The 26,138-nt window shown below is 39.4% G+C and overlaps 1 protein-coding gene across 1 annotated transcript in view; it reads left to right on the top strand.

The window, feature by feature from the left end:
- The first annotated feature begins 569 nt into the window (after window positions 1-569).
- Window positions 570-26,138, top strand: part of LOC116780452 (leukemia inhibitory factor receptor-like) — a 28,859-nt gene continuing 3,290 nt past the window's right edge. Inside the window, exons 1-14 of the mRNA XM_032675490.1 lie at window positions 570-612; window positions 817-867; window positions 3,592-3,703; window positions 7,250-7,416; window positions 8,454-8,593; window positions 11,733-11,874; window positions 12,036-12,118; window positions 13,145-13,355; window positions 15,020-15,178; window positions 16,177-16,299; window positions 16,891-17,043; window positions 19,921-20,064; window positions 22,812-22,905; window positions 25,749-25,812. Of these exons, the coding sequence (XP_032531381.1) occupies window positions 570-612; window positions 817-867; window positions 3,592-3,703; window positions 7,250-7,416; window positions 8,454-8,593; window positions 11,733-11,874; window positions 12,036-12,118; window positions 13,145-13,355; window positions 15,020-15,178; window positions 16,177-16,299; window positions 16,891-17,043; window positions 19,921-20,064; window positions 22,812-22,905; window positions 25,749-25,812 (1,686 nt within the window). The remainder of the gene's footprint in view (window positions 613-816; window positions 868-3,591; window positions 3,704-7,249; window positions 7,417-8,453; window positions 8,594-11,732; window positions 11,875-12,035; window positions 12,119-13,144; window positions 13,356-15,019; window positions 15,179-16,176; window positions 16,300-16,890; window positions 17,044-19,920; window positions 20,065-22,811; window positions 22,906-25,748; window positions 25,813-26,138) is intronic.

Raw genomic sequence — 26,138 nt, 5'->3', positions numbered from 1 at the left:
TTTCACCTATGGTGATTTTTGGTTGTGTTATGGCCCCTAGCATAGGTACCAACAACATAGACACAGTATCTTTGCAGTGGTGAAATTACACTGAAAGAGAGAAGCCAGAAAGTGAAGACACTCCGGGTCTTCTGCTGGATTTTTTTACAGTACTCAAGCATTCATAGTAGAGTCAGTCAAACACCTTGACTTCCTTTTAATTGATAATCTCTCTAATTTACTTTGACATTTAGTCTAGGATTTTCAAAGCAGTTTGAAGTACCTATATAAGCTTAAATCAGTTTGCACTGCTGTTACCTCAGACACCAACAAAAATCTCACTGTGACTACTTACAAACACCAAGGCAGAAAGTTCTTGGTTTTCAGAGGGGTTGTTAGGATTTTTTAAGTACAATTAATAATATGGAGCTCATGTGTCCCTCGCATTAACATCAATAGACCTGTTATTTGTGTTCAGCCAGTAAGAGTATAGGTGTTAGAATGAATAGGAAGTCTGAAGAGGAAGTGTGAAAAATAGACTGAAGACAGCATAATGTTGATTGTAATCATTACGCTTCTATACAGAGAAGATGAAGAACTCTCTGCTCACAGCTGTCTTTTTACTTGCAACAGGTGAGTTTTCATATGCTGCACCACTTACTACTTCTTATAAATAGTAAAAATGCTTAATGCTACTCAAAGATGAGGTTGTACAAAAAAAAAATCATGACCAAATTGCAGGTAGGAGAAACAACCACCAGTAACAATTTTTCCTAATTCTTTCACAGTTGTCTTGATAAACATTTTTTTTTTTTTTTTTTTTTTTTTGCTCTCCAGATTTCTGCAGCTGCACGAGCTGGAACTCTTCGTTCTGCTGGCAGCTCCCAGGTGGGTAATGTCGCTCCCGCAGCCCCGGCGCGGTGACAGCGGCGGTGGCACCGCAGGGTCCGAACGGCCCCGCCCGGGTCCTGCCGCCGCCTGGAGGCCGCCGCCGCCCCTCCACACGGCCCCGAGGTTTCACCCCAAAACAACCGCCCGCGTTTTCTGAATGGAAAATCAGCCCGGGGGAGCACAGGCAGGTGTATCCGCGTGACGGCGGAGTGTTCGGGGTAATCGACACGCTGGGAGTGAATCCCACCCGGTGCGTCGGGAATAACCGCGGCTTCAAAAGACCGCGGAACCTGTAATGTTTATGTGTGACAGATACTTATGCTTTCCATTTAACTGATAAATTACTGATCATGGAGAAAAGGACCAGTCCAACGCATTTCAATAGAGATTTTTACAAAGCAGTGGGTGCTCATCTGATGTAATTTGTGCTGTATTTAATAGAGTAGACAGGAACACCCTACTTGCTAACAGCGAGAGAGCATAATATTATTAATTACACTCTCACAGCAGAGGTGATAGGTTTTTGAGTACACAGTGACAGTGGGCAAGACATCTTCAGGAGGAGCATGTTTTTTCTGAAATTAGCTATGGATAATTTTCTAATCCTTGCAATTAGCCAGCCAGACTAAATTCCACTAAAGCATTACTGAGAACACAAGACATGCAGGAAGAAAAACAGAACATTCTAGAGGGGAAAACAATTCAGGGTGTTGTTTTTTGCTTGATTTGTGGGGTTTGGGGTTTTGTGATTTTTGTTTGTTGTTGTTGTTTGGTTGGTTTTTGGGGGGGCTGTTTGTTTGTTCGGGGTTTTGCTTGTTTTTCTAATGGAGGAACTGATTTGTGTTTTCTTTAGATGAAAGAATTTTTTTCTTTTTTTCTTTCTTTGCACAGCTCTTGGAGCACAGTAATGATACAGGACTAGCAGTATGCTAGGGCTAGGAAGAATTAGTAATATACATGTTAAGGTAAAGCAGTACAGTAAAACAAAGACAGCACTAGAGTAAAACTGAATGTTCATGTGAACACTAATACTCACAAACAGGACAAGTGAAAATAAAATTGTGTAAGATTCCTTATGCTCATCTGGAGAAAGTAACTTAAAACTTCAGTATATTGGGATGGGGTGGTGCTTTGGGGTGTTAGTTGAGCTAATACACTATTTTCACACATAAAATCTACTATTTTTTTTTTGTCTACTCTAATACTATAATCTTATGGAAAAAAACAGAGGGATTTTGTAAAACTTAGAGCATGAGGAACAGTACAATCCCCTGTTGCTCTATAAGCAGAGATAGGTCTGTAACATTGTGGTCACCACTTGATTCTGAGGTAATAGAACTGTTATTTCAAATAGTTCCAGGAGCAGTATATTATCCATGTATTGACATGAAGGGTTGCAGAAGTTCCAAAAAGGTTTTGTTTTCAGGTGTTTCTTCAAAACAAGAACAAAGAAACACCAATGAGGTGAAGGATTTAATTCAGAGCAAAACAGGAGAAGAATGTGAGAGCTGTTGCTGGTTTTCCCAGTTGTTATAACACCATGTCCATGGGCGAGGAGGACAAGACGTGTTTTGGCAGCCACACTGAAAAAGCAAAGGTTTCAATAATTTTGCATACTGCTGTAGAAACAAGGAAGACCTGATCTCCACCTTCCTGAAAAGAAGCCGTACATACCTGAACTGATACAGTGTAACTTTACTAGAAAAGCACTATTCTCTTGGTATGAGAAGTGTCATAGAGTGAGGGTATTAAAGCCAGAGTTGTACTTATCTGACACACTTTTTGAACCAAAAGAACTTTTAACTTAAATATACGTATGCCATCTCGATGAAAGGAATACCAAGGGTACTCAGTAACTCAAGTTGTGGGAAGAAATTGCTCTGAATGAGGAAAAGAGGACTGGTGTTTTATCTCATGACTTGGGTTGTGAGATACCATAACCATACTGTAACACCAGCTCCGGAAGTAGGCATATTTATTTATCAAATTAAAAAGCATTTCTTATTCAAGAGTGATAGGCTATTGGCGATTTGTTAAGCCTAATAAGCATAAAGAACAACTGACTCTACTTATCAGGAAAAATTCATTTTTATCACCATAAGCATCCTGTACCTGTTAAAATCCTTATCTACTTTTCTGAACAACAACAACAAATTCTGGGTCTTTTTTTCAAAGTGGGGGTAGCACTTTGAGACATTATGTCTGATTCTTCTGAACTAGTAGTTCAGACAGCAGGACACAAAACAAAAGGACAACAATCATATTTTATCATTACCATCTCTGATAAGAGGCTTTTGAAAACCTGAAATAAACTTAACTGCTAGAGATCAAAAATTAGTTCTTTTAATAATGTCATCAGTGTTTAATTTCACTCCAGCTGAAAAATGCATATGTTTAGTTGCAAAAAAGCCTCATATTTTGCTTCCAAAAATTAATCACAAATAATTTTGCACATTATGTTATGCTCCTCCTGTTTTATAATGTGATCTTTATAAGGCTGGCAGTACGAGAGTAATACTGGTTTTAGCCAGCATTGTTCTAAACTCCAGATAGACATGACTGATGCTTTTGAAGCCATTATGGGGTCTAGTCAACCAGTTATGGACTGGTTTGTATTTGGGTCTGTTTCTCATAGTCCCTTTGAGCTGGTTAATGGTAAAAACTGTTTACTATCATTGCCTGTGATGAGTCTTTTCCAGTGCATGTGTTTTCATCTTCCAGACTGGGACAATGAATTGGTGTGCTACAGAGAATTCAGTGAGGATCTAACCTGTACCTGGCTGCCAGTACCTAGTGCTCCTAATACAGTTAATTATACTATATACTTAAAATGGTAAGTCTGAAGAGTAATTTGAGAAAACAAAAAAATATTATTGCTGTTATATGATTCCCACTTGCCAGAGTTTTACTCCACTATTTTTCATCACATTGTAGGTTATTGCACGATACTGGTCAATATCTTTCTTTACATCTCCTCAATACCTATTGGTTTGGTAAGAGCTTGGTAACAGTGTGGTGCATTAACCCTGGCTAGACATCAGGTGCTCATCAAAGCTGCTCTATCCCTCTCCTGCTCAGCTGGACAGGGCAGAGAAAATATGAGAAAAGGCTCGTGGGTTGAGATAAGGACAGGAAAAGATCACTCAGCAATTACCATCATGGGCCAAGCAGACTTGACCTGGGAAAAGGAATTTCATTTATTAACAATCAAATCAGAGTAGAGTAATGAGAAATACAGACAAAACTTAAAACACCTGCCCCCCCCATGCTTTCCTTCTTACTGGGCTTAACTTTTCTCCTGAATTGTGTATCTCATCCACCAAGCAGTGTGGGGGGATGGAGAATGGGGGCTGGTGTCAGTTCATCATATGTTATGTCTACCACTTCTTTCTACTCTCATTCTTCCCCTAGTCCAGCAAGGGGATTCTCCCACAGGAGACAATCTTCCATGAACTCCTCCAGCATGAGTTCTTCCAATGAGGCTGCAGTTCTTCCTGAACTGCTCCAGTGTGGGCCCTCCCATGGGGTGCAGCACTTCATGCACAGGCTGCACAATCTGTACCCCCATGGAGTACAAGGCCTGACAGCAAACCTGCTCCAGCTTGGGCTCCTCTCTCCACAGGCCCACAGGTCCTGCTAGGAGCCTGCTCCAACACAGGGTCACAGCCTCCTTTAGGCACATCCACCTTCTCCTGTGTGGGATCCTCTATGGGCTGCAGGTGGACCTCTGTGCTTCTGTGGACCTCCATGAGCTGCAGGGGCACAGCTGCCTTACTATGGTGTTCACCACTGCTTGCACTGGAATTGCTGCTCTGTTGCTTGGAGCACCTTCTCTCCTCCTTCTTCACTAACCTTGGTGTCTGCAGAGCTGCTGCTCTCACATGTTCTCATTCCTCTCTCATAGCTGCTTTACCCCTTCTTAAATACGTTATCCCAGAGGTGTACCACATTGCTGATGGGCTCAGCCTTTGCCAGTGGCAGGTCCATTCTGGACCCAGCTGGAGTTGGCTCTGGGGAAAGCTTATTGCAGCTTCTCACAGAAGCTACCCCTGTAGCTCCCTTCTACCAATACCTTACCATGCAAACCCAATACAAAGAGTCATTATACATCTTAACATGCTTCCAACACACTGTTTAAAACATTATTGACAAAAATCAGCTTACTCAATCACCTTTGTTTGCCTATGGACCTGCTTTGAATATTCAACACTGATGCATTTAGAGTAAAAAACAAACCAAACAAACGAAAAGCCGCCCAAACATAAACAGACACCAAGATTTTATTTTATGTATTATGTATTATGTATTATGTTATAGGATGTATCCCAGGAGATGTCAGATGTGGCATACTTTCTTACCATTCTGAACTATCAAGTACTGGTTTAATAGATGGAATGAACTTGCAGGGTTAATCTTGAACTGATTACTCAAAATATGGGCGTCTTCAATTGCAGCTGCATTACAAAATTAGATTTCCTCATTTTATGTCTACATATTTGGGATCTCCCATGAGATTAGAAGTATGTTTAGAAATAGAGAAGTTAGATCAGAAGACATGATCTTTGCCATGAGACCGTATCATGGAGTACAACACTGTCTGCCGTTGGCAAATTCTGATATTCATTGCTGATTATTTTGCCACATAACCCACCGCTCATCATTAAAAGTGAGCTGTGGTTAGGAACATCTCCTAAATCTAAGAAAATGTCACTACACTGGGAAATTCCCCAGTGTGATCTGCACGTTGCAGAGTAGCAAAGCAACCACCTTAAGGCTGAGGTTACTCCCTTCCGTCACCTTCAGTATTTTCCCACTGAAGTAGCTGCAGGTGCCAACTTGCAATAAGCACCAAATCCCACTGTATTTGCTGTCTTGCCTCTCGGGACTTCAAGGAGTTCACATTTCTTAGAATGGCAGAAGCACTTGTGAATCAACTCTGTTTCTGTAGAGATGTTATCTGCTGCAGTATTCGTAAACTAATCCCTCTTAAAGTCCTCAGTCAAAACCAGATTGTGCTGTTCCTATACTGCAGAGTTGATGTTATGAACAGAGAAGGCAGAAAAAAGAGTGAAAGAGGAGGCTGGGGGGGGGGGGAAAGGGAGGCAATTCCCTTGCAAAGATGTTGATTTTTCCAAGCCAGAATCAGGACTTTAAACTGAGTCTCCTAGGCTTCAAGCCAGTGGTCTTAAAGAAAAACTTCTTTTGTCCTCTTTTATTGTGTTAAAAGGAAAAAAAAAATAGAAAAAAAAAAAAGAAAAAAAAAAAAAGAAAAAATCCCACATGTGAAAGGGCTTTTTTCTCGCCTAGAAGAGGACATGACTTCTTTCTGCATGTAATGTCAGTTTGACATTGTAATTGTTCCTTGCCTTTGCTCCTTATGATTTAGTTGTCAGGAAGAAAAAGATAAAAGAAAAACACTCCCACAGAAAAGTTCGAACCACGAATTCAAAATCATGCTTTGAAATATTAATGGCTGATTCACAACTAGTCCAAAGCAGAAGCTAGGCAAAATTTCAAGTACTTTCATTCAGTTGTTAAATATTGCATCATGATCAGCACATTTAATACTTGAAATATGTAGCTAGGCAATTAGTATGCTGGCCCATTTCCTTAAGAACACTGAACTGGCACAGCTTTAACCTTGGAAAAAAATCTGTCCTGTGTGCAGCAGAGAGTGAATGAGAGAGAGAGAGAGAGAGAGAGAGAGAGAGAGAGAGAGAGAGAGAGAGATGGAGGAAAAAAATAGGCAGCACTGTTGTATGTAAGGCATTAGACCTCTTAGGTACAATAGAAGAAGTCTGGAGGGCTGAGTCATGTGACATTTAAATATCTCGTCAAACCGGTGCTTTGTGGGAACAGAAGACAGAAGATAGGCTTGTGAGAGGTTTTTCATACGTTTGTGCTAATTTACATTCATATAACTCAGAAATTTTGCTTTTCAAAAGGAATTTGGGTGCCCCTGTGATAGGTGGGAAGGCTTTATGAAGTAATTTCCAACATAATTTTATTGCTTTGAAATGCTCTATATACCCCACTGTAAGTATAAATCTTTTAAGTACAGATCTTGTCTTGTATCATGCTATGCCTTACAAGTTTAAGGAATTTAACGCACAACAAAGATTTGCATGTTTAAGTTTGCTACAGTTACTGGGGTGCTGGAATTACACTTGCTGTTTCAAGCGCTCATGCCTTACCTTCAAGGTTTCAGGATACAGAATTATGCATATCATCATCATGGCTAGGCTTCACGAACCAAGATTATGCATATAGGTGTCTGCAAAACTACCATTTGCTATAATGTTGCTTTCTGGGGGCAGAGGAGGAAAGAATAACTATAATCCAAAAAAATGTTTTCCATTCTGTTTCCTTTTCTCTGAAGGAACAAAATACGAAAACTTTTTCAACGAAACACATCATCCCCTTACATCACAATTGAACGAAAGAATCTCTACATTGAGCGATTTGCATACATTTGGATAGCAGTGAATTACGCTCAGGCCAGCTGTGTAAAAGGAAGGAACATCTCAGTTTTACTAAGCAAAGCAGGTACAGCATCTTTTGTTACTACAGTGCCCAGTTGAAGTAGTAGTCACATTTTCTTAAAAATTATTTCCAAAATTTCAACTCCCAATATATACTTGTTATTTTTATTGATTCAGGGACCTACCGTGCAGTTTGGCTTCCTCGAATCAAGTTAATAACAGAAGTCTATCAGCCTTTACAGGAGAGGGGTTTTACTTCAAAAATATGCTGGAATATAAAATCCAGAGAAATATATATAGTGTACGGTACTTAACCAGCTTTCTGTGCTGTCTTTGATGGTTTTCTCAATTTCTTTGTTGGTTTATAAAGAGTAGGCTGACTTAGTACTGTGCACTTAAGGAACTCTTGATATAGGGCATTAGAGTTTTGAGAAACTTTTTCGAAGTTCAACTCTTTTTGAAGGCCACTTACCCATTACACAGTGCTGCAGAGAAGATATGAAAAAAGAAGCCCTATTTACTATATCTTTTAGATGTTTATTAAAGATTCTCTACAGTATCTGGTTACTGAGATAATATTAAGAGCTTACCAAAACCTCACCTTCCCGGACTAATTATGGTCCAAGAAAAAACAGTGCTTCTCACTGCTGAGGGTTACTACCAGTGAAACCCAAATTATCACTGTGACCTCTGCTGGACACTTTTGGCTACCTTGTGTTTATTGGAAAGAAAGACAAAAAATTGCACTTACAATTATATAGCTAAATGCAGTTGCTGAAATTGAAAGATGTTCTGGTAATTTTTTATACAATTCACTAATACAGGTGCTCTTGACATTTCGATTTTGCCTTTCAGCCTCTCTCAGAATAGTATCTGCTTAGAAAAAGGGTCTTCCTGGAATTAATAGAAGCATTCACAAAAGAAAAGCAAGAGGAAAAATGCTATTTTGTTGATACCGTAACGATTTAGTAATTATCAATTTCCATCCTTTTTGAAGTCTTACAGTGTTCAGCATCAAGTCTCTTATTTTTTATAAACCACACCTGATGGACATAATTACCAAAGCTTTCCTGCTCCTCTTGCATTTATTGCCCATTTTAGGGAGGTGCTTGACACCATCTAACATAAATGCTCATCAGATCACAAACCGGTTGATAATAAAGTGGGACCCGCCCACAACCCCTACACCATATGAGCTGAGATACAGAGAGACGCTCACAGAATCCACTCAGTGGACCGTGGTAAGTACTTACAAATGACAACCACATGAGAACATGAGGTGCCTCACTATCAGCTCAACAGCACATCCAGCAGGCCATAAGTACTGAAGAGCACACAACATGGATAGCAAGGAGGTGTGGCAAGCACCACTTGTTGCTGATGCCCCTTGGGACTCTGAGCCATTGGCTGCTACTCTCTGGATGTGACCATTCAACTAATTCTTAATCCAACTAACATTACATCCATTGAATCCATCCTTCTCCAATTTGGGGAGAAGGATGTTGTGGGATACAAGATCAGTTCCAGCAGCATTTTAGAACATGCAATATGGTGCAGCAACAAGGTAGTACCTAAAACTGAAGGCACTAAGTAAGAGATGGAAAAACAGTCATCATTTAAATAATATCTGCATGTAGTAGCAATAACTGCTTATCCTGTTCGTTGCCTTCCAGAATATCATGCAAAAGCTTTGCAAGCAGGCAGGCACATATGCATGATTTGCATCACTGAGTCCCTGAAATTGTCTGTTTTTCAAGTTCTGTTATTTTTATTTGTATGAAGAATATGTGTTTACCAGCTAGAACAAAACCCCAGCGAGAAGAATGTTTAAACAGCAACAGTTCCAACTTCTTGGGCACCTCTGCTTGTCTAGGAGCCTCTTTCCTTCCTCTTTACTACGAGAATCTCGTTCTTCCTATTATTTCAGAAGACTCTTCCCATTTCTCTCATAGCTGACTGCCAGTTTGTTTGGCCACTTCAGGATTACTGTGAGAGGCCCATGTGAGAAAGGTTTCACCCTGGTACAGAGAACGTGCAGGGCTTGGAAGGGTCCCCTTGTTCACTGGCATACAAGTCCTAGACCATTCTAGGACAGACAGTTACCCAAACATAACCCACCCAGGAGTGCAATAGATAGACAACTATGTGCAGATGGTCTGCTACATGATGTGTGGAAGAACAGAGGGTTAAGAACAGTACAAATGCATGTCCTACAGGTTCTGGAGACAGGGCAGATTAGGAGATTCATGTGCGTACTGTGAAGGACCGGTAGATAGGGCCACAGTGGGTGATTTGAATGACTAAACACTACAGGTCATAAATATTCATTATCTCCCATGTTCCAGCTGATACTATGAATTTAGGCTGTAATTTCCTCCTAATCATGTGAATGTAGACTACACTTGCAAATAGGGCTGGAGGGAAAGGGTGAGTGTGGATGTAAAAACACAGAACATATATAAAGCTAGAGAAGAAATAGTGTTTATCAAGAGTAGGATTAATGTACATATAATGTAATTTAACACTTGGATCCATTCCGCTTCCCTCTTCTTCTGTAGGAGATTTGGATTCTTTCTGTAATGCTGTTTGTAGTGGGATTTTTTCATGACCAAGCTTGTTCTACTAGCAAAACTATACGAAGATGTCATGGATGGAGTAATACACTTCACTCTTAAGAAAGAAGGAGCAATATATTTATTGATATAAAACAGAAATCTAGCAAAATTTCGTTGTAAGTGTGACAGCAGTTTCATAAGAGTAAATGGCAAGGAACATTTGATTACTGCATAGAGGATAGAGTCAGATAGAACTGTCGGGGAGACATTTTAACTGGGTCATGATGCTCAGAAAGGCTCCCCTTGCATTCTAAAATTATTCTCAGACCCTCAGGAGTTTAGTAGTTTCAGGATCCAGACTTAGTCCCAGGTCTTGTCAACAGTTTAAGTCTAAAGTATTATATATGTACAATCAATTCTTTGTATCACTTAAATGAGATTTCAAAGTTTCAGTGCAGTAATTTCCAATTCACTTATCAAGTATCTGATGGGATAAGTATTTTCCCAGTCTTGAGGAGTAATCTTGAGAGGTGTCCCTACTCAAGAGATCCTGGTGTGCACCCCCACTGCTGTGCAGGAAAGCTCAACAGGCCCTTGGCTGTCTACTATTTAAGGGGTAAGATGATTCACTTTTAGACTTATTTGCATATTCACTTCAGATATTAGTTTCTTCCAAACTTGACTTGGGTCGAACCTCAACCACCACTATGGTTAGGTGGACGAATTGTTCAAATTAGCTTTGGGTGTTGTGTTGCTATCTGTCTTCCTCGAATCAGCCTCAAGCTAGATGCAGCCATCATGACCAGACACACCCATTATGACAGCTGGTGGTGGTTATCACTTGAGCAGGGTTACGGGAAATAAAGGTCAGGCTGGAGGTGGGGGGTGAGCATACTGCCACAGAGATTAATTAATTAACTTTAATTAAAAAATAAAGCACTGCAGAAATTTAAATGCAAGAGCTAGTCACCTTATACTGGGGCTTTGTTGGTTTTAGGGGTTTTTTGTTTGATTGGTTGGGGTTTGGGGTGTTTTTTAGGGAATATATATAATTAAGAAAACAAAAGTTTACAGCAAACAAATGCTAACACAGATATTTCAATCTGCAATAATACTTCTACAAAAAACATGATGCCTGGAACTGATCAGACAAAAGGTCTATTAATGCAGGATACTGTGCTCTGATAGCAGCCACCAATGAACATCTGGTAAAGAGTGTAAAATAAGCATTTAACAACAATTTTTCATCATATTTTCTCCTAGTTTCCAGCTCAGAGATTTCCTTAGACACAGGTGGCATCTTTGTTTCAAGAAAAATTCCATTCCCTGTACAGTTACTGGAGCACCAGTGCTATCATCAGCTGCAGATGCAGATTACTTCTGCTATGCTAAGGCATAGGCAGGCACACATTCAGTGCAGTCATGATCTTTACCACATCAGTCACATGGATCTATTTAGACATACTGTTATTTCTGAGAATAAGGTGATTTTTTTTAATATTTAATTTTCCCTTGACATCTTGTTCTTGAGAATGCCAACAAGGCTCAGAGTTAAATAAATTATTATTTTTCACTATATATCATGCCTAATTGATTTTAAAAACATGCGGTTGCTTACTGTCCTGACTGAGCAGAACAAGTTCATGAAAAAGAGGGTATTGCTTTGAAAGAATGAAAACACCTTGGCTAGAATGTACAGTAATTCCTATTTGATGGCAGGAATACCTACTTTCAGCTGCAGTCAGAAGGCTGGTCCTTGGCTGAGAAAACAATTAATATAAGATTATATTTTATTGGTGCCACATAAATTAAACATTTTTTTTAGGTGCCTGTAGAAAGCAATGCTGTCAATATCACCATTTTGAATTTAAATGCTGTGTCTTCATACATCGTTCAGCTCAGATGCATAGCCAACGGTGGTCTGAACTGTGTTTGCGTTTGGAGCAAAGAGATTTTTGTCCCTCACAGTAAGTAAAATGTAGCTTTACCCTACTGGGAATAAGCATGAATGTAAAATCCTTTACAAATCTTGTGTCATATGAAATAGCATTTTCAGACACTGTTGAAAATATGAACATCAGAATGATTCATATGAGTGCATGTCTCCATCTTTTTCCACATTTACTAGAACTCATGAATAAGCCAAGAATATCATATAATGTAACTACGCAAATCTCTCCAGGAAGAAGAAGTGTTCTTCTGAAGTGGGAGGTAATGTTCGAGTCTCAGTACCTTCTGTTGTGTACATGCTATTAATTTATTACCTTATAGGGAAAACGAGAATTTCTCATTCTGTTGAGACTACACTCCATATGCAAAAGGCATTGGATGTTGTACACTTGCTTCCAAAGTCCCTGCATTTGTATGCTGATGATTTAGGTGTTAGAAAATAGCAAGACATTCCTATCTTGGGAAAAACATCTATTTTCATTTTAAGACCTTCCACCTTTATCAGAAATTCCTCTTAAGACATGTGCCTTTTAAACTAATAAATGTCTTCCTGTCTATGTTACTCTAAAATTGCCCAATTATTTCATTAAGATAACCCAATCTTACAGTTTTGTGGTATCTACACACTATTAATTTTGTGCCAGAAAGAACAGACAAACTTGATATCAGAAATAATCCTTGCAGAATTCACAGGTCTTCACGTATTGAGTTAAGTTTCTACCTATATTGTAGTAATTTCCATTTCTGTGCACTCATTTTCCAATCTCTCATTAAGATCAGTACAGTAAAATAATGAGTGAACCACCACCAGAACTACCCAGAAATTGGATATTTAACATGTTCCAAATTTGTAGTGTAATTACTAGCATTTCTCTTTAAAGAGACCAGATACCTAATCAAGCCCAAGTAGATGAAGATTCCCAGAGGCATAAATTTCAATTAAACACCTTTCATTAACTTTTAAGTTCCTAATAATGAGGGATATGTTCCAGTGAAATGTAGAGAACGTTACAGCTGCTTCACTATTGTTATTACTAATTGGATACACACAACTAAGATCTCAATTAAGGGAAATTTTTATTCCCGTGCTTAAATCCTCTCAATTTAAGCATGCTCTTAATTTTAAGGAAATGGTTTGCTTTATTGATTCCTAATGACTTAATTAAAACAGTATGATTTTATCCTCATCATTAGAAGTTATATTTTGTATATGCAATAAATTCCTCTTGATTTTCTGCACGGGACATAACAACATTTATAGAATAACAATCTTTTTCCTCTTGCTAGGTAACACAAAGTGAGAACATCCTTGGATATTTTGTCAGTGTGGAAAGAATACCCAACAGTTGCAGTGATTCACCAAATCGCATCTTTCTCAATGACAGAAAAATTCTTCTAAATCTCTCCATGGCTTACTATAGAGTTAATATTTCTGCCCATAATGAAGCAGGAGAATCTCCACAAGCCATCTACATTGTCCCAGAATTCTCTGCAATAGGTACTTACTTATCAATCTTTCACTAGAGTGGTGGTGAAGTTTAATGAGCAATCTCTAAGGCTACTTTTTGAGCAATCTTTAAGGCTACTTTGGGATAGGTTAAAGCATTCTCTTGAGTATTTTTTAGGCTCATACTTTTACATAGTGAGAGTCAGTATTGTTTCTTAAGAAAGGATTTCAATAGAAGTTAACAGACTAAGCAATTTAATATTCAGTTTAGCACTTGTGTTTTCTCAAGCTACAGAAATTACTATGTGCTACATCTGCCCAGCAAAATGCTTTATGAACTGTTCTCAACAGTAAGTATGTGCCAGTGGTTTAAAAAAAGTTCACAAAACTATGTGTAAATCTAAGTTTTTTGAATTAACTAACTATTAGGACACCTGCTACTGTCTTTTATTTCAGTATTACTGTAACAGGCACATGGGACAAGGAGCAGATGGGATGTACTTGCCATATTTTAACAAAGAGCAAGGTTTTATGATGCCTACATATACAGTTTTTTCATTTAAACAATAGAACTATTTAACAGTGTTTTGCTTATAATTAAGCTAGTTTCATGTGTTACAGTCTTGAGCTATAGTTATTGCAATGTTAGAAAACCTCTTTCTTCCACAGTAAGATTTTCTTTTTTTTTAATTAAGCTATAGCATTCACAAGTGAAGATGTGTGTAAGTACCCTTGTTGATCTTCTGATATCTGCAACTGATTGCTTTTCCAGGATTTTCTAACACACTCCCCTCATTCTGTTCTCCTTTTCCCTGTAAAGAGATAACAACTTGATTTTTCCCTTACATTTCAGTCCCTTAGCTCTTTTCTGATGAAATATGTACTACCACCTCAAGCGACCTTTTGACTGACAATCAGTTGTCTACTGAATCTCTCAGCCTGTCTTCATGGCTCTCTCCAGACATCTGTTTCCCTCTGGCTGCATTTCTATGCAGGTTCTCTGTATCTGTCTTGAATGGGAAGATATTTGCATAAAGTGCATTCCCAAGATAAATTCCTTCTCAGCATACCCAACTTTTGCTCAGCTAGTACAGCCATTTTCTTTAATTTGCCTTTATTATATTGGTTTCCTGACAGGAGATAAAATGGAGAATTTTTATGTCTACCACTTCTTACCCCAAAATGGCAGGTTGCTCTTCTCCCTCATTAGTGTCAGTCAGAAGGCCTTTCCTAGTTTAATAGTCTATCTCTTGAAATGTCAAAATGTTTAAAATCCTTGCAGAATATGCAAAGTGTATGAAATTTGTATGATATATCTGACATTAGCCAGTTCTCCTCCTCTCCTGCCCAGGCAAGAACTATCTCATAGTTGCTCTATGTATAGGGCTTACAGGCTCACAGGAGGTTATTTAGCAACACCAAGCTTCCTCTTCCTGAGGCTTGGAACAGTCATTTAATTTCTGAAAACTGGAAACAAGGAAAAGTCATGAACAGCAGTCAACATTGGAGCCACTAGACACTTGCAAAGTACTAAATGCTAAATTTTCTCTGTTGAGTTACTGGGAGAAACCTTACTAAGATAAGCAAGGTAAGTCACTTGCAATGATAACTACTTAATGAATAATCTTCAAAAAAGAGCAAATGGGAGAAAGCAAGCAACAGAGGAGAAATCTGCTTTGTTGTTTATTGATCTTTAATTGTATGTTTGTTCACAGACTTACCTGGTCAAATTCATGTCAAACGCCAGGGAACTAATGCCATTGTCACCTGGACTCCAGAATACAATCCAAAATGTTTTGTGGTTGATTGGGGCACTGGTAAAGAGGATATGCACATGAAAATAATAACTACAGCTACTGGAAATTTCACGCTAGGTAACAACAACCAGAGCATCTCCTGTGGAGGCATCCTTTCATTTATTGATTATTTTTGGTTGGGAACAGTAGGATTTTTCAATCTGTTTTCAAGGGCAAACTGAAGATCCATCCAGATAAGTGCAATTTTTAATCTTTGTCCAGTGCTGAGACATTATTTAATGTCTCAGATAAAAAGCAAAGCTTTCAGTAGGATTATTCTGGTCACAGTTGGGCAGGAAATGCAGCTAAACTGCTACTGCTGGTACAATGTCTCTCCTTGCCCACATTCAAGGCAGACCTATGCATCACTGGCTTTAAAAAAGCTTCTATCTTGTGCCTTTTAAAGCTAATCTTTAAACGTAAACTGCTCTGTTACAGTCTCCCTAAGATTAATTTCTTTTTTTATCCCAATGGCTATATTTATCAAAGCCTAAGTTCTCAACTCCCGTATTCTGCTTACCAAGCTAGGCATGATGCAGTCAGGGATCACTTTTTGGGACAGACATTGAATGTCTTCATTAAAGTCATGTAGGTGACTCTTGCAAAGGCCATTCAAGACAGGTTTACTTGTACAACAGAGAACATTTAGCTTCAGAGTTCTATAAATAAATGCACCTTTTCCTTGGTCCTTCTGCAACATCTACTTATTTTGCTTGGTTTTTTATACGCTAGCTGAGTGGAAAGTGTCTATGCTTGAACTAAGGTGTCTATAACCATTTTAGTTCCTAATTTCTCCTTTGGCAGCTAATGCCTTCCAGAGGGAGACTATAAACAGATCTGCCACCCTTTAAAAGAAAACCCATGTTATGTGTTGTCCTGCTTTTGAAAAAATTTGCATTAAGCATCTAGAGACATTGAAGACGGATTTACATATTTTGTACTCAGCACTATAAACTTATAGTATACTGTGTCGCAGAAAGTAAGAATTATACAGAAAAACTCTAAAGCTGTAGTTTCTCTCCTCTATAATTTATAACTTTTCAGTAAACCCTGATGCACATTTATTTGTTTTCCAGATAATTTTCAGCCTTATAAGTTGTACAAAATAGTGGTACATGCATCTGATGTGTGTCGGTGTGAAAGTTTCATAAGACATGAAAAGACTTTTGGAGTGACGCGCTTTTACTTTGTGGAAGGAGGTATTCCTCCCCTTTGTATAACCTCATCCTTTGTATTTCTTCTCATTCCTATCTGCAGCCATAGGCTACACAAAATTTCTTTTCCAGGGACTGAACAGTATTCTTCAGTTAGCATTGCGTTTGGTCTTAGCAGTTATGCCCTGGCAGTGAATGACCTGAATGCTGTTCCTCCCTGAAAGATGCACAGAAATATTTTTATTATACATGATGCTACCAAAAATAACAGAAAGAGGGGCTCAGATTTGCTACTCCCTGGAGCTCAGTTTTTAGCGGTGGTTGAAGTCAGATTTTCCAGTTCCAGTTTGGTAGTGTCTCATATCGCAAGAAGACGAAATGAGTACAGCTGTGGCTCTTGGAGTAAAATCTTTGTGAGACAGTCATAATTCCTACTACTTTGGTATTTTTTAAGACGAGGTTTTTTTATTCTATGGGATTTTTTTTATTCTATGGGATTTCTTCTTTCTCTTGTACTCTTTATATAGTATCTAGAATCTGGCAAGGAATTCCCTAGGAAGCAGCTAGGTTTCAGTATTGTATGTCTATTGCAAAAGTATTGATGCAGAACTAAAATAATTATCTGGGTTTTTTAAGTTCCTAGGACTGGTCCCACTAATGTGACAATTCTGAATATCACAAAGCATTCTGCACTTGTGAAGTGGAATGAAATAGCTGCTGAAGACCGTTTGGGCTTTCTCCGGGGATACAGAATCAGCTACACGGATTCATCAAGGAAAAAGTCTCTGGGTAAGTCACCATTGCTCAGAACAAGGCAGCAGGTCAGAGCCATGAAAGAAAAGCTTCATTCAGACCATTAGCTGTGGCTACAGCACGTACTGAGTTACTTAAGATTTCTGTGCAAATTGAGTGCTCTCAAAGATCAGCTCCTGGCTACATCTTTAATGCTCTAGATGCTCCCATGAATACTTGGAATTTTCTAGATATTATCTCAAACTAAATATTGCTATTTCCTTAAGAATTACATTTCTAAGACTACTGCAGAATTCTCTAGCAACATTTAAAGGAAGACAACACTTTCAGTGTTGCTGAAGTACTAAGATTTTAGTCACAATACTTTTATATTTCATTGCAACTCATCCAAGATTGAGTATAAGCCTTTTTGTAGGACTTAAGACATTATATATTTAATTTTTCAACTTAATTAGCAGCTTGTATTTTTTACCTGTTTCTAAAGACATCATTATTAATTTACTTTTAGAAACATTTTCTTAAATTGATAGCTTTTGTGTTTAATTTTGGACTTGATGACCTAAAAGTCTTTTCCAACCTTAGCAAACTACAAATTATGAAACTTCTACACCTTGAAATAAATGAATAGTTCTGCATTCAAACTATTTGAGCTTTCAACAAAAAAGATCCCCATCTGAGGTGTTGTTTAAGGCACAAACCCCGCCGGTGACACAACCAAGTGGCAGAATTGAGGTTTAAATACAGCGCTTAAACATGTCACATGATCTTTCAACCAATGACAATCAAGTATTGATTGGGCATGCGTGAGAACCCGGAAAACTACAACTCCTATGATCACTTGCTGCACCCATACTTCTTTTGATAAATATTTTCCTTCTGGTCTGTAGTGGAAAGTCTCCTTGCAATAAGTAATAATACATTAACTTTGCAAGTACTGACTTTCAAATAAAATTGTAGACATGTTAAGGAAGGCAAATAGCATCTAAGACCTGACAAAAGAGTATAGCAGGGGTTCTATAATTCGTGTTGACCTATGCCTTTACAGAATGATAGAAAGTCTTCTAAAGGTTCTTTTCTACCCCAAATACCTATCAGAAAGCAAAACAGGCAACAGAATGGGAGCATCCAGGATTGAACTTGTTTCTTTCTTTTTTCCTCTGCGCTAATCAGTCAATACAACAGTGACCTGACACCCAATTGCCATGTTTTCCAGGAAGGAAGTATAATCTTATTGAAGAATGTAGGGGAAGGAAGTCTGTAGGCTAGAGTACCACACCCACTTCTTAAATCCACAGTAGCAGACTTGAAAAGTAATTTCTGCCCTACCAAAGGCATACTACAGCATAGTTGGTTGCACATTATTCTGGACAGGGGACCATCAGAAAAGAAAGGTTGATCTGAACACTCCACAAAGCAGATGAAGCAGAATGCACAGCCCCTTTTCTGTACTGAATGATGAGTAATAGCACTAGTATAAGTCAAGGTGAACAACTACTGAATACTGAAGTGAAAGTAAAGCACATGATAGGGCCTAATCCTCATGTTCACTGTTACAGTCAACATAAAACAACTGTTCAGCATGTTGGATGTATTTTCCTCTCGTGAAGTATACACAGCCTTCTGCATTCATCACCTGTGGTGGTTTGACCCTGGTTGGATGTCGGTGCCCACCAGAGCCACTCAGTCACTCCCCTCCACAACTGGACAGGGGAGGAAAATGTAATGAAAGGCTCATAAGCTGAGATAAGGACTGGGAGAGATCTCAAATAGATTACAGTCACAGGCAAAACAGACTCAGCTCGGGGAAACTAATTGAATTTATTTCCAATTAAATTCAGAGCAGGATAATGAGAAATAAAACAAACCTTTAAAACACCTTCCCCCATCACTCTCTCTTTCCAAGGCTCTACCCCCTCCCCCCCAGTGGTGCAGAGAGATGGGGAGTAGGGGTTACAGTCAGTTCATCACAGGTTGTTTCTGCCACTGCTCAGGGAGAGGTGTCCTTCCCTTGCTCCAGTGTCCCTCCCCTGGGAGACAGTTCTCCATGAACTTCTCCAGTGTGAGTCCTTCTCATGGACTACAGTTCTTCAGGAAGTGCTCCAGTGTGGGTATCTTTCCACAGGGTACAATCTTTCAAGAACAGGCTGCTCCAGTGTGGGTCCCCCACAGGGTCACAAATTCTACCAGGAAACCTGCTCCAGTGTGGGCTCCTCTCTCCACAGGTCTGTAGGTCCCTGCCAAGAGCCTGTTTCAGCATAGGCTTCCCACAGGGTAGCAGCACCTTTTCAGGCATCCACTTGCTCCAGCATGGATGTCCTCCGTGGGTTGCAGGTGGACATCTGCACCCCCATTGACCTCCATGGTCCCCATGATAGGCACCACAGGCTGTAGGGGAATCTCAACCCCAGTGACTGCAGCACCTCCTCTCCCCTCCTTTTCCACTGACTTTGGTGTTTACAGAGCTGCTGCTCCCGTATATTCTCATTCCCCTCTTCTTTGGCTGCAATTATATCTGTATAATAATTTCTTTTCCTTATTAAATATGCTATCACAGAGGTGTTATTATCATTTCTGATTGGCTTGGCTTTGGCCAGTTGTGGTGCCATCCTGGAGAACATTGGGGAACCTTCTGGCACCTTGTCACAGAAGCCATCCCTATAGTCCCTCTGCTACTAAACGCAGTACATCCTTAGTGTGTTAAAAGCTCATGCTTTTTACCTCTGGATTTAAAACGTGTATAAATATTTTTGAGAAATCTTGTACCATCCAAACAACATTGGCCCCATGTAGATTCCTCCAGATGTGGATTAGGGCACTGAAATTATGCCTTTTCCCCAGTCAGCTGCACTGGTACACGCTCAGCCACTAGAGTTCATCTAATCGTCTCCTCCCCCAACCCTTCTTGCATTTCAGCTGTTACTCTCAATTCTTCTACCACAAGTTACCATCTTACTGGACTGAAGGAAAAAACCATCTATCGTGTGCAGATTTCAGGATTCACTGATGCTGGAGAAGGACCTCTGACTCTATCACAACCTTTCAGCACTCCAAAATATGGTACTGCGGAACCTCTGTGCAACTGCATTACACAGCATGAATCCTTTCTTTATGCTCTCTATATGCCCTTGTTCTATCTCTTCCTGCTTTTCAAGTAATCACAGACTGCTCATGCACAAGAGTTATTATTCAGTCTTGGTTACTGAGACCAAACACACAAAATTTTTCCTCTATTTAAGGTAAACTACGCATCACAGAACAATTCTACCTGTATTTTACTACCTAGCAGACAGGGAAGACTTAGCTAGGGTTCCTCATCTCTGAAACCTTTTCTGACATTTTCATGCTAGCTACATGCACATATCTTTATTTATTGACAATTCCTGTCATAGATTTCAGCAGTTTAGATTTCTGCCTGCGATTAGTAAAATTTAATAGTCTTTGCTCTTGGCAAGATCCTGAGCAATCACATAAAACTGGCCATTAAACTGTAAAAATAAAAAATTAAGTACCTTTCAATTGCTTCTGTTGTGGGTGACAGCCAATCAAATATCGTTTGTTTTCTAATAATTTAAGTATATTCTAAGTAACAGATTCTTTAGTTCACTGGCAAAAGTTTGTTTTTCTAAAGGGTGCCTGGATAGGCTAAGAAGATCAACAGTTAGGTTTCTAAAGCCTCAAATACTGTCATTATGTAAGGTTGGCCAAACATAGTTTTTCAAACATTTTTAACACCCCATCAGTGAAACTAAAACTAACACTGCAGTAGACTCTTTTTTCTTTGTTTGACCACAACTTCACTTAATTGAAGCTTTCTAAATAGAAAAGAACAGGCTAAGATGGTATCAGTAACCTGTGAAATTCAGAGACAGAAGTATGAAATGGTTTCTCCCCACAACAGCTTTTTTTGTACTAAGTGAAGGAGTTATAAATACAAACAACTAAATAGTCAAAAGTGTGATGCAGGAAGAAAAAGGAAAGAAACTTAAAATCTTCCTTGAAATCAACAGGATTTGTGCCCCCTTCTCCCCCACACTGAAATACTTTCTCCTGTGAATGCAAAATATTACAGTATCTCCCTGGAGTTTTTCTGCAGGACTTTATTCCACTTATCTTACCAAATATATATTTGGAGAGGATTCAATTGTTCAGTAAAGTAACAAAAATGCAGAGTGAAATTAATGCAGCATTTTAAAAATTCAAGTAATTACACTAAATTTAAACATTACATTTAGTATTTCTACATATAGGTAGCACTACGAAATAGCAATTAAATTTGTAAAGCTGTAGTAGTATTGAACACCTTGAACTGAGATAAAGTGTCCCAGAGGTTACCTCATTTGCCTGTTTATTTGTAAGGAAAGACTCAACAGACAGCCAAACACCCATCTTCACGGGAGTCAGCAAGAAGATTGAGGAACTCAACAGCCTCAGTCTTCACCTCAAACCATGGCTTAAACAAAGAAAAAGTACTCTAATGGAGTTTAGATTTAATTTCCGAACAGGAAAACACTGAAGTCAACACTAAGGCAGAGTTATGGTCTACTTAAACTCTCAGCCTCTCTCACAGCTGTGTTGAGGCTTTTTTTTCTTATGGAGATGAGATACTGTATGTAATAGCTTCCAGAAAAAGCTAAACTCAAAACAATCAGGAAAGAGAAGGAGCTGTGGTGTCCCCTGTAGAGTCTCTTGCAGGCCACTAGTGCCATTTCACAGGAGCTGAGCACAGTAGTAGCTTGCTCTTTATTTGAGTCAAAGCAAACTTCTAAGTAAAAGCCTAGGAGGTTGGAGAGATGGGCAGAGAAGAACTGCCTGAAATTCAACAATCCTGCACCTGGAGAGGAATATCCCCCTGCAGCAGCACAGGCTGGGGCTGACCTGCTGGGAAACAGCTCTGTGGGGGAGGACAAGGGGGCCCTTGTGGAAAACAAGCTGCCCATGAGGTGGCAGTGGGGTCTTATGGCCAGAAAGGCCAATGGTGTCCTGGGGTGCATTAGGAAGAGCATTTCCAGCAGGTCAAGGGAGCTGATCCTGCCCCTCTACTCAGCCCTGGTGAGGCTTCACCTGGAGTGTGGTGTCCAGTTCTGGGCTCCTCAGCACAAGAAAGACATGGAACTCCTGGAGTGGGTCCAGCAGAGGGCTGTGAGGGTGACTGGAGGACTAGAGCAGCTCACTAATGAGGAAAGTGGAAAGAGCTGAGCCTCTTTATTCTGGGGAAGAGACAACAGAGAGGGGATCTTTAATGTGTAATTTAAGAAGACCTTAAATGTATACAAATATCTTAATAGCAAGTGCCAAGAGGATGGGACTGGACTATTTTCAGTGACGCTCAGCAACTAAACAAGGGGTAATAGGCCAAAACTGAAAAACTGAATTTCCACATGATCATGAGGAAGAACTTCTTTATCATGAGGGTGACAGAGCACTGGAATGGGCTGCCCAGAGAGGCTGGGGAGTCTCCTTCCCAGGAGATATTCAAAACCTGCCTGGCTGTAATTGTGTGCAACCTGCTCTAGGTGAACCTGCTGTAGCAGAGGGTTGGACTAGATGATATTCAGAGGTCCCTTTCAATCCCAAGCATTCTGTAACTCCATGGTACCTAGATATCTTAAAAATACAAACCTGAAAGCATCACACTCTACCCCAGAATGCCAGGTCTAGTTTTTACAAGATTTTACTTACAGGAATTCAAGAACATCTGTAAAGTTTGCCCTGACTTCTATTTGAAATATTTCTCCCATGGAGGTAATATGACCTTTCTGTACTTGACAACTCAAGTCTGATTCAAGCTTTCTGTTTCTCATCAGATAAAGGATTTGAAGGTTTTGTGATTGGCCTTTTCCTCAGCACTATATTCGTTCTGGTTTTTGCACCTCTCACTTGTTCTTTGGTGCTTCAAAGGTAAGAAGGGAATATTGACTGAAGTTTTTAGCAGCACTCTTGTTTTGCTTAATTCTGAGTTTCATAGCACTGGGTCTTTTTTGTCATTAAAAGTAACACAACTCAAAAAGCGCATAGCACAAAAGCTGCCACACTCGTTTCACAGTCAGAGCAATTAAAAACCACCATCAGATGATTAAAATAGTTTGTAAAAAATCTATAATTTTTTCCTTTTGATACAGTTATCTGATTATTTTCTATCTTAAACACCATCAAAAAGAGCCAGGATCATTTCTCACAATGCAGAATATATTATATATATTGAAAAAACATGCATTTGATTATTATCCTCTTTCTTTTCCAACTGATAATCCTGTCAATTCTATGGAAATACAAAAGTAAATTCTAGCAACCATCTAAGAAGTTTCTTGCAAACATATTTGGATATTAACTGTATAAATTATACACATAAGCATATAATGAGAAGGAGTAATATATGGATGGCTAGGAAGAAGAGAGAATAACAAGGGGGCCTTTAAGATGTGGATAAGGTCCACTTCTTTTAGGATAAATTATTTCTGCAATAATAAAGTCTTTCTCCCAGAAATTAATTTGAGGTACAATATCTGGGGCATACATTTTTTTTTCCATGGCTGGGCTTTGCGAACGAAGATTTAGGAAGGCTCTATCCACATTTGTTGCAAGCACGCTGGTGGCTAATGAGGCCAATACGAGATAGACATATCTGATTGCAAAAGGCACAGCAGAAAGACTCCTTAGGTGGTATACTCTGCAAAACACAATTCTTTCTGTGTTGTCTTTTCTCCTCGAGAGTGATCCTGCATGTGTTCTCAGAGGAAGCAGCAGCGTTATAGATGGTGTGTCTCCAGACCTCCTGATTGGAGGTCAGAGTAGACCAGTGATGATGATCAACATGGTTTGGTCATTCAGGGTACTGCCCCAGGAGACTGTCATCTCCGGTCAGTCTCTAATGACCAATATCCTGAACCGCCTGCATGCAGGGTTGGGTCTGCGGCTTCCAGTGCACCTTTCACCTGCCGTTTTGACCCTCACCCATCACTAGAGGACTTTTTGCATGTGGGTAAAGCCTTCAAGCCTGCACAATGGATTTTTTAGGTGAGATGCAGTATGCGTGGAAGTGAACCCACCCTTTAATCCTAAGGTTCATCTACCAGGGCCGAGCGGGCTTGGACAGTGACAGCGAGGTCCTCAGGACTTAGGTTTAATGAGAGTGACCTTCTCTTAGATGGATGGCCTTACAGGGCTAAGCGAGCACCATCTACCTGGGTTTGGAGTTAGAGTTGTCCTTCTCCTAGGATGACTGCCAGAAGGCTAACGAGCTCATCCTGCGCTGGCGATGGTACATGCCTTCGGTAGGGTCGCCCATGCCAGACAGGTCAAAACCGTAGGTATACACTACAACTAAAAGAAAATGACATGCATAGTAATGGGTTCTAATATTGACTTTCTGACAAACTGAATTGCATGCAACCACTCATATTACTATTTTGATATCCTAGAACACTACCCTCCCTTTGTTTCCTTTTTACAAAGCAGCAGCCTCAGAAACTGAAAGTACGGCTGCTAAAAGACAGATGGTACAACCTGGGGCTTGAAAGCCATACAGCATGACGTAGCCTGCTTTAGCTTAAACTCCTGTCCTTGCCACTGGGAAACAGACACTGCACTCCACATTAAGTCTCTTGTGCTCTTACATTTTCAGGCTGTACTTTAAGTTGCTATGTATCTGATCCAGCATTTTGGACAAGAACTTCTGAGACCTACACAGAAGTTTTGACCTAGAGTAAACTTCGTTGTGTTAAACATAAGATTAGACTTCATTGCCTAGGACCAATAGGAAAGAACAGGAAAAAACCCCCCAGATAACAATCAAGCAGCACACAGGAGTCCTACATATAGGTAGCACTACAAAATAGCAATTAAATTTGTAAATCTGTAGTAGTATTGAATACCTTGAACTGAGATAAAGTGTCCCAGAGATTCCCTCATTTGCCTGTTTATTAGTAAGGAAAGACTCAACAGACAGCCAAACATCCATCTTCACGGGAGTCAGCAAGAAGATTGAGGAACTCAACAGCCTCAGTCTTCACCTCAAACCATGGCTTAAACAAAGAAAAAGTACTCTAATGGAGTTTAGATTTAATTTCCGAACAGGAAAACACTGAAGTCAACACTAAGGCAGAGTTATGGTCTACTTAAACTCTCAGCCTCTCTCACAGCTGTGTTGAGGCTTTTTTTTTTCTTATGGAGATGAGATACTGTATGTAATAGCTTCCAGAAAAAGCTAAACTCAAAACAATCAGGAAAGAGAAGGAGCTGTGGTGTCCCCTGTAGAGTCTCTTGCAGGCCACTAGTGCCATTTCACAGGAGCTGAGCGCAGCAGTAGCTTGCTCTTTATTTGAATCAAAGCAAACTTCTAAGTAAAAGCCCAGGAGCAAATACTTAAACAAACTTCCTTCTATGTGTTCCAAAGCCCTAAAGGAAGATGGAGGCTTTGTGGAAATTATAACAGATTAAGATTATACGATTATTAAATGTGTAGAAAGAGACAACATTACCAGCACCTGTCACAGTTCCTTTGTCATTAAACAAAGATGCTAATAATCACTAACTCAGCATTTCAGTGTAGACTACCAAGTTTAGTCTTCAGCTTTTAATTAGCATTATGCTTAAAAGTCTCTGTAAATGCCTTGTTTTCATGGTCACAAAAATACGAATATGTGGTAGTTATAAAAAATACAAATATAAATGGTAGTTAATTTAAATGCATAGGAAATACCAGTCATTTAATCTGACAATAAACCTAGAATATTTCTTTACAGATTGAAAATATCATGCTGGCCCAGCGTACCAAGCCCAAGAAACAGTAGTGCACTCCAAGAAATGGTAAGTACTCTTCTAATGGTGTGAAAAAACACACATGGGAGGTCTTTCCTACTGATCCTACTGATCTTTCCTACTGAATAACTAGTAATGCTAGTTATTAGTCCTTTCACACTTCACCCTAGAAAACATCTAATATCAACAGTTGGGAAGACAGAGTAATATTCAAAATATAGGATGAGGGAAGGTTGTTTAGGCAGAGGCCTACATTTTTAATTTTTAAATTTTTAATTTAATAAAGGTCCAGGACGTCTTTGAGTACATTATAGAGCATTTTTAAAGTTATGGTTCTCAAAAGAACAAATCAAACCTGAGTAGGGTAGATGGAG

Source organism: Chiroxiphia lanceolata, chromosome Z (genome assembly GCF_009829145.1).
Source record: "Chiroxiphia lanceolata isolate bChiLan1 chromosome Z, bChiLan1.pri, whole genome shotgun sequence".
Lineage (NCBI taxonomy): Eukaryota > Metazoa > Chordata > Aves > Passeriformes > Pipridae > Chiroxiphia > Chiroxiphia lanceolata.
The sequence above is the reverse complement of the archived record's forward strand: the minus strand, read 5'-3'. Positions and strand labels throughout refer to the sequence as shown.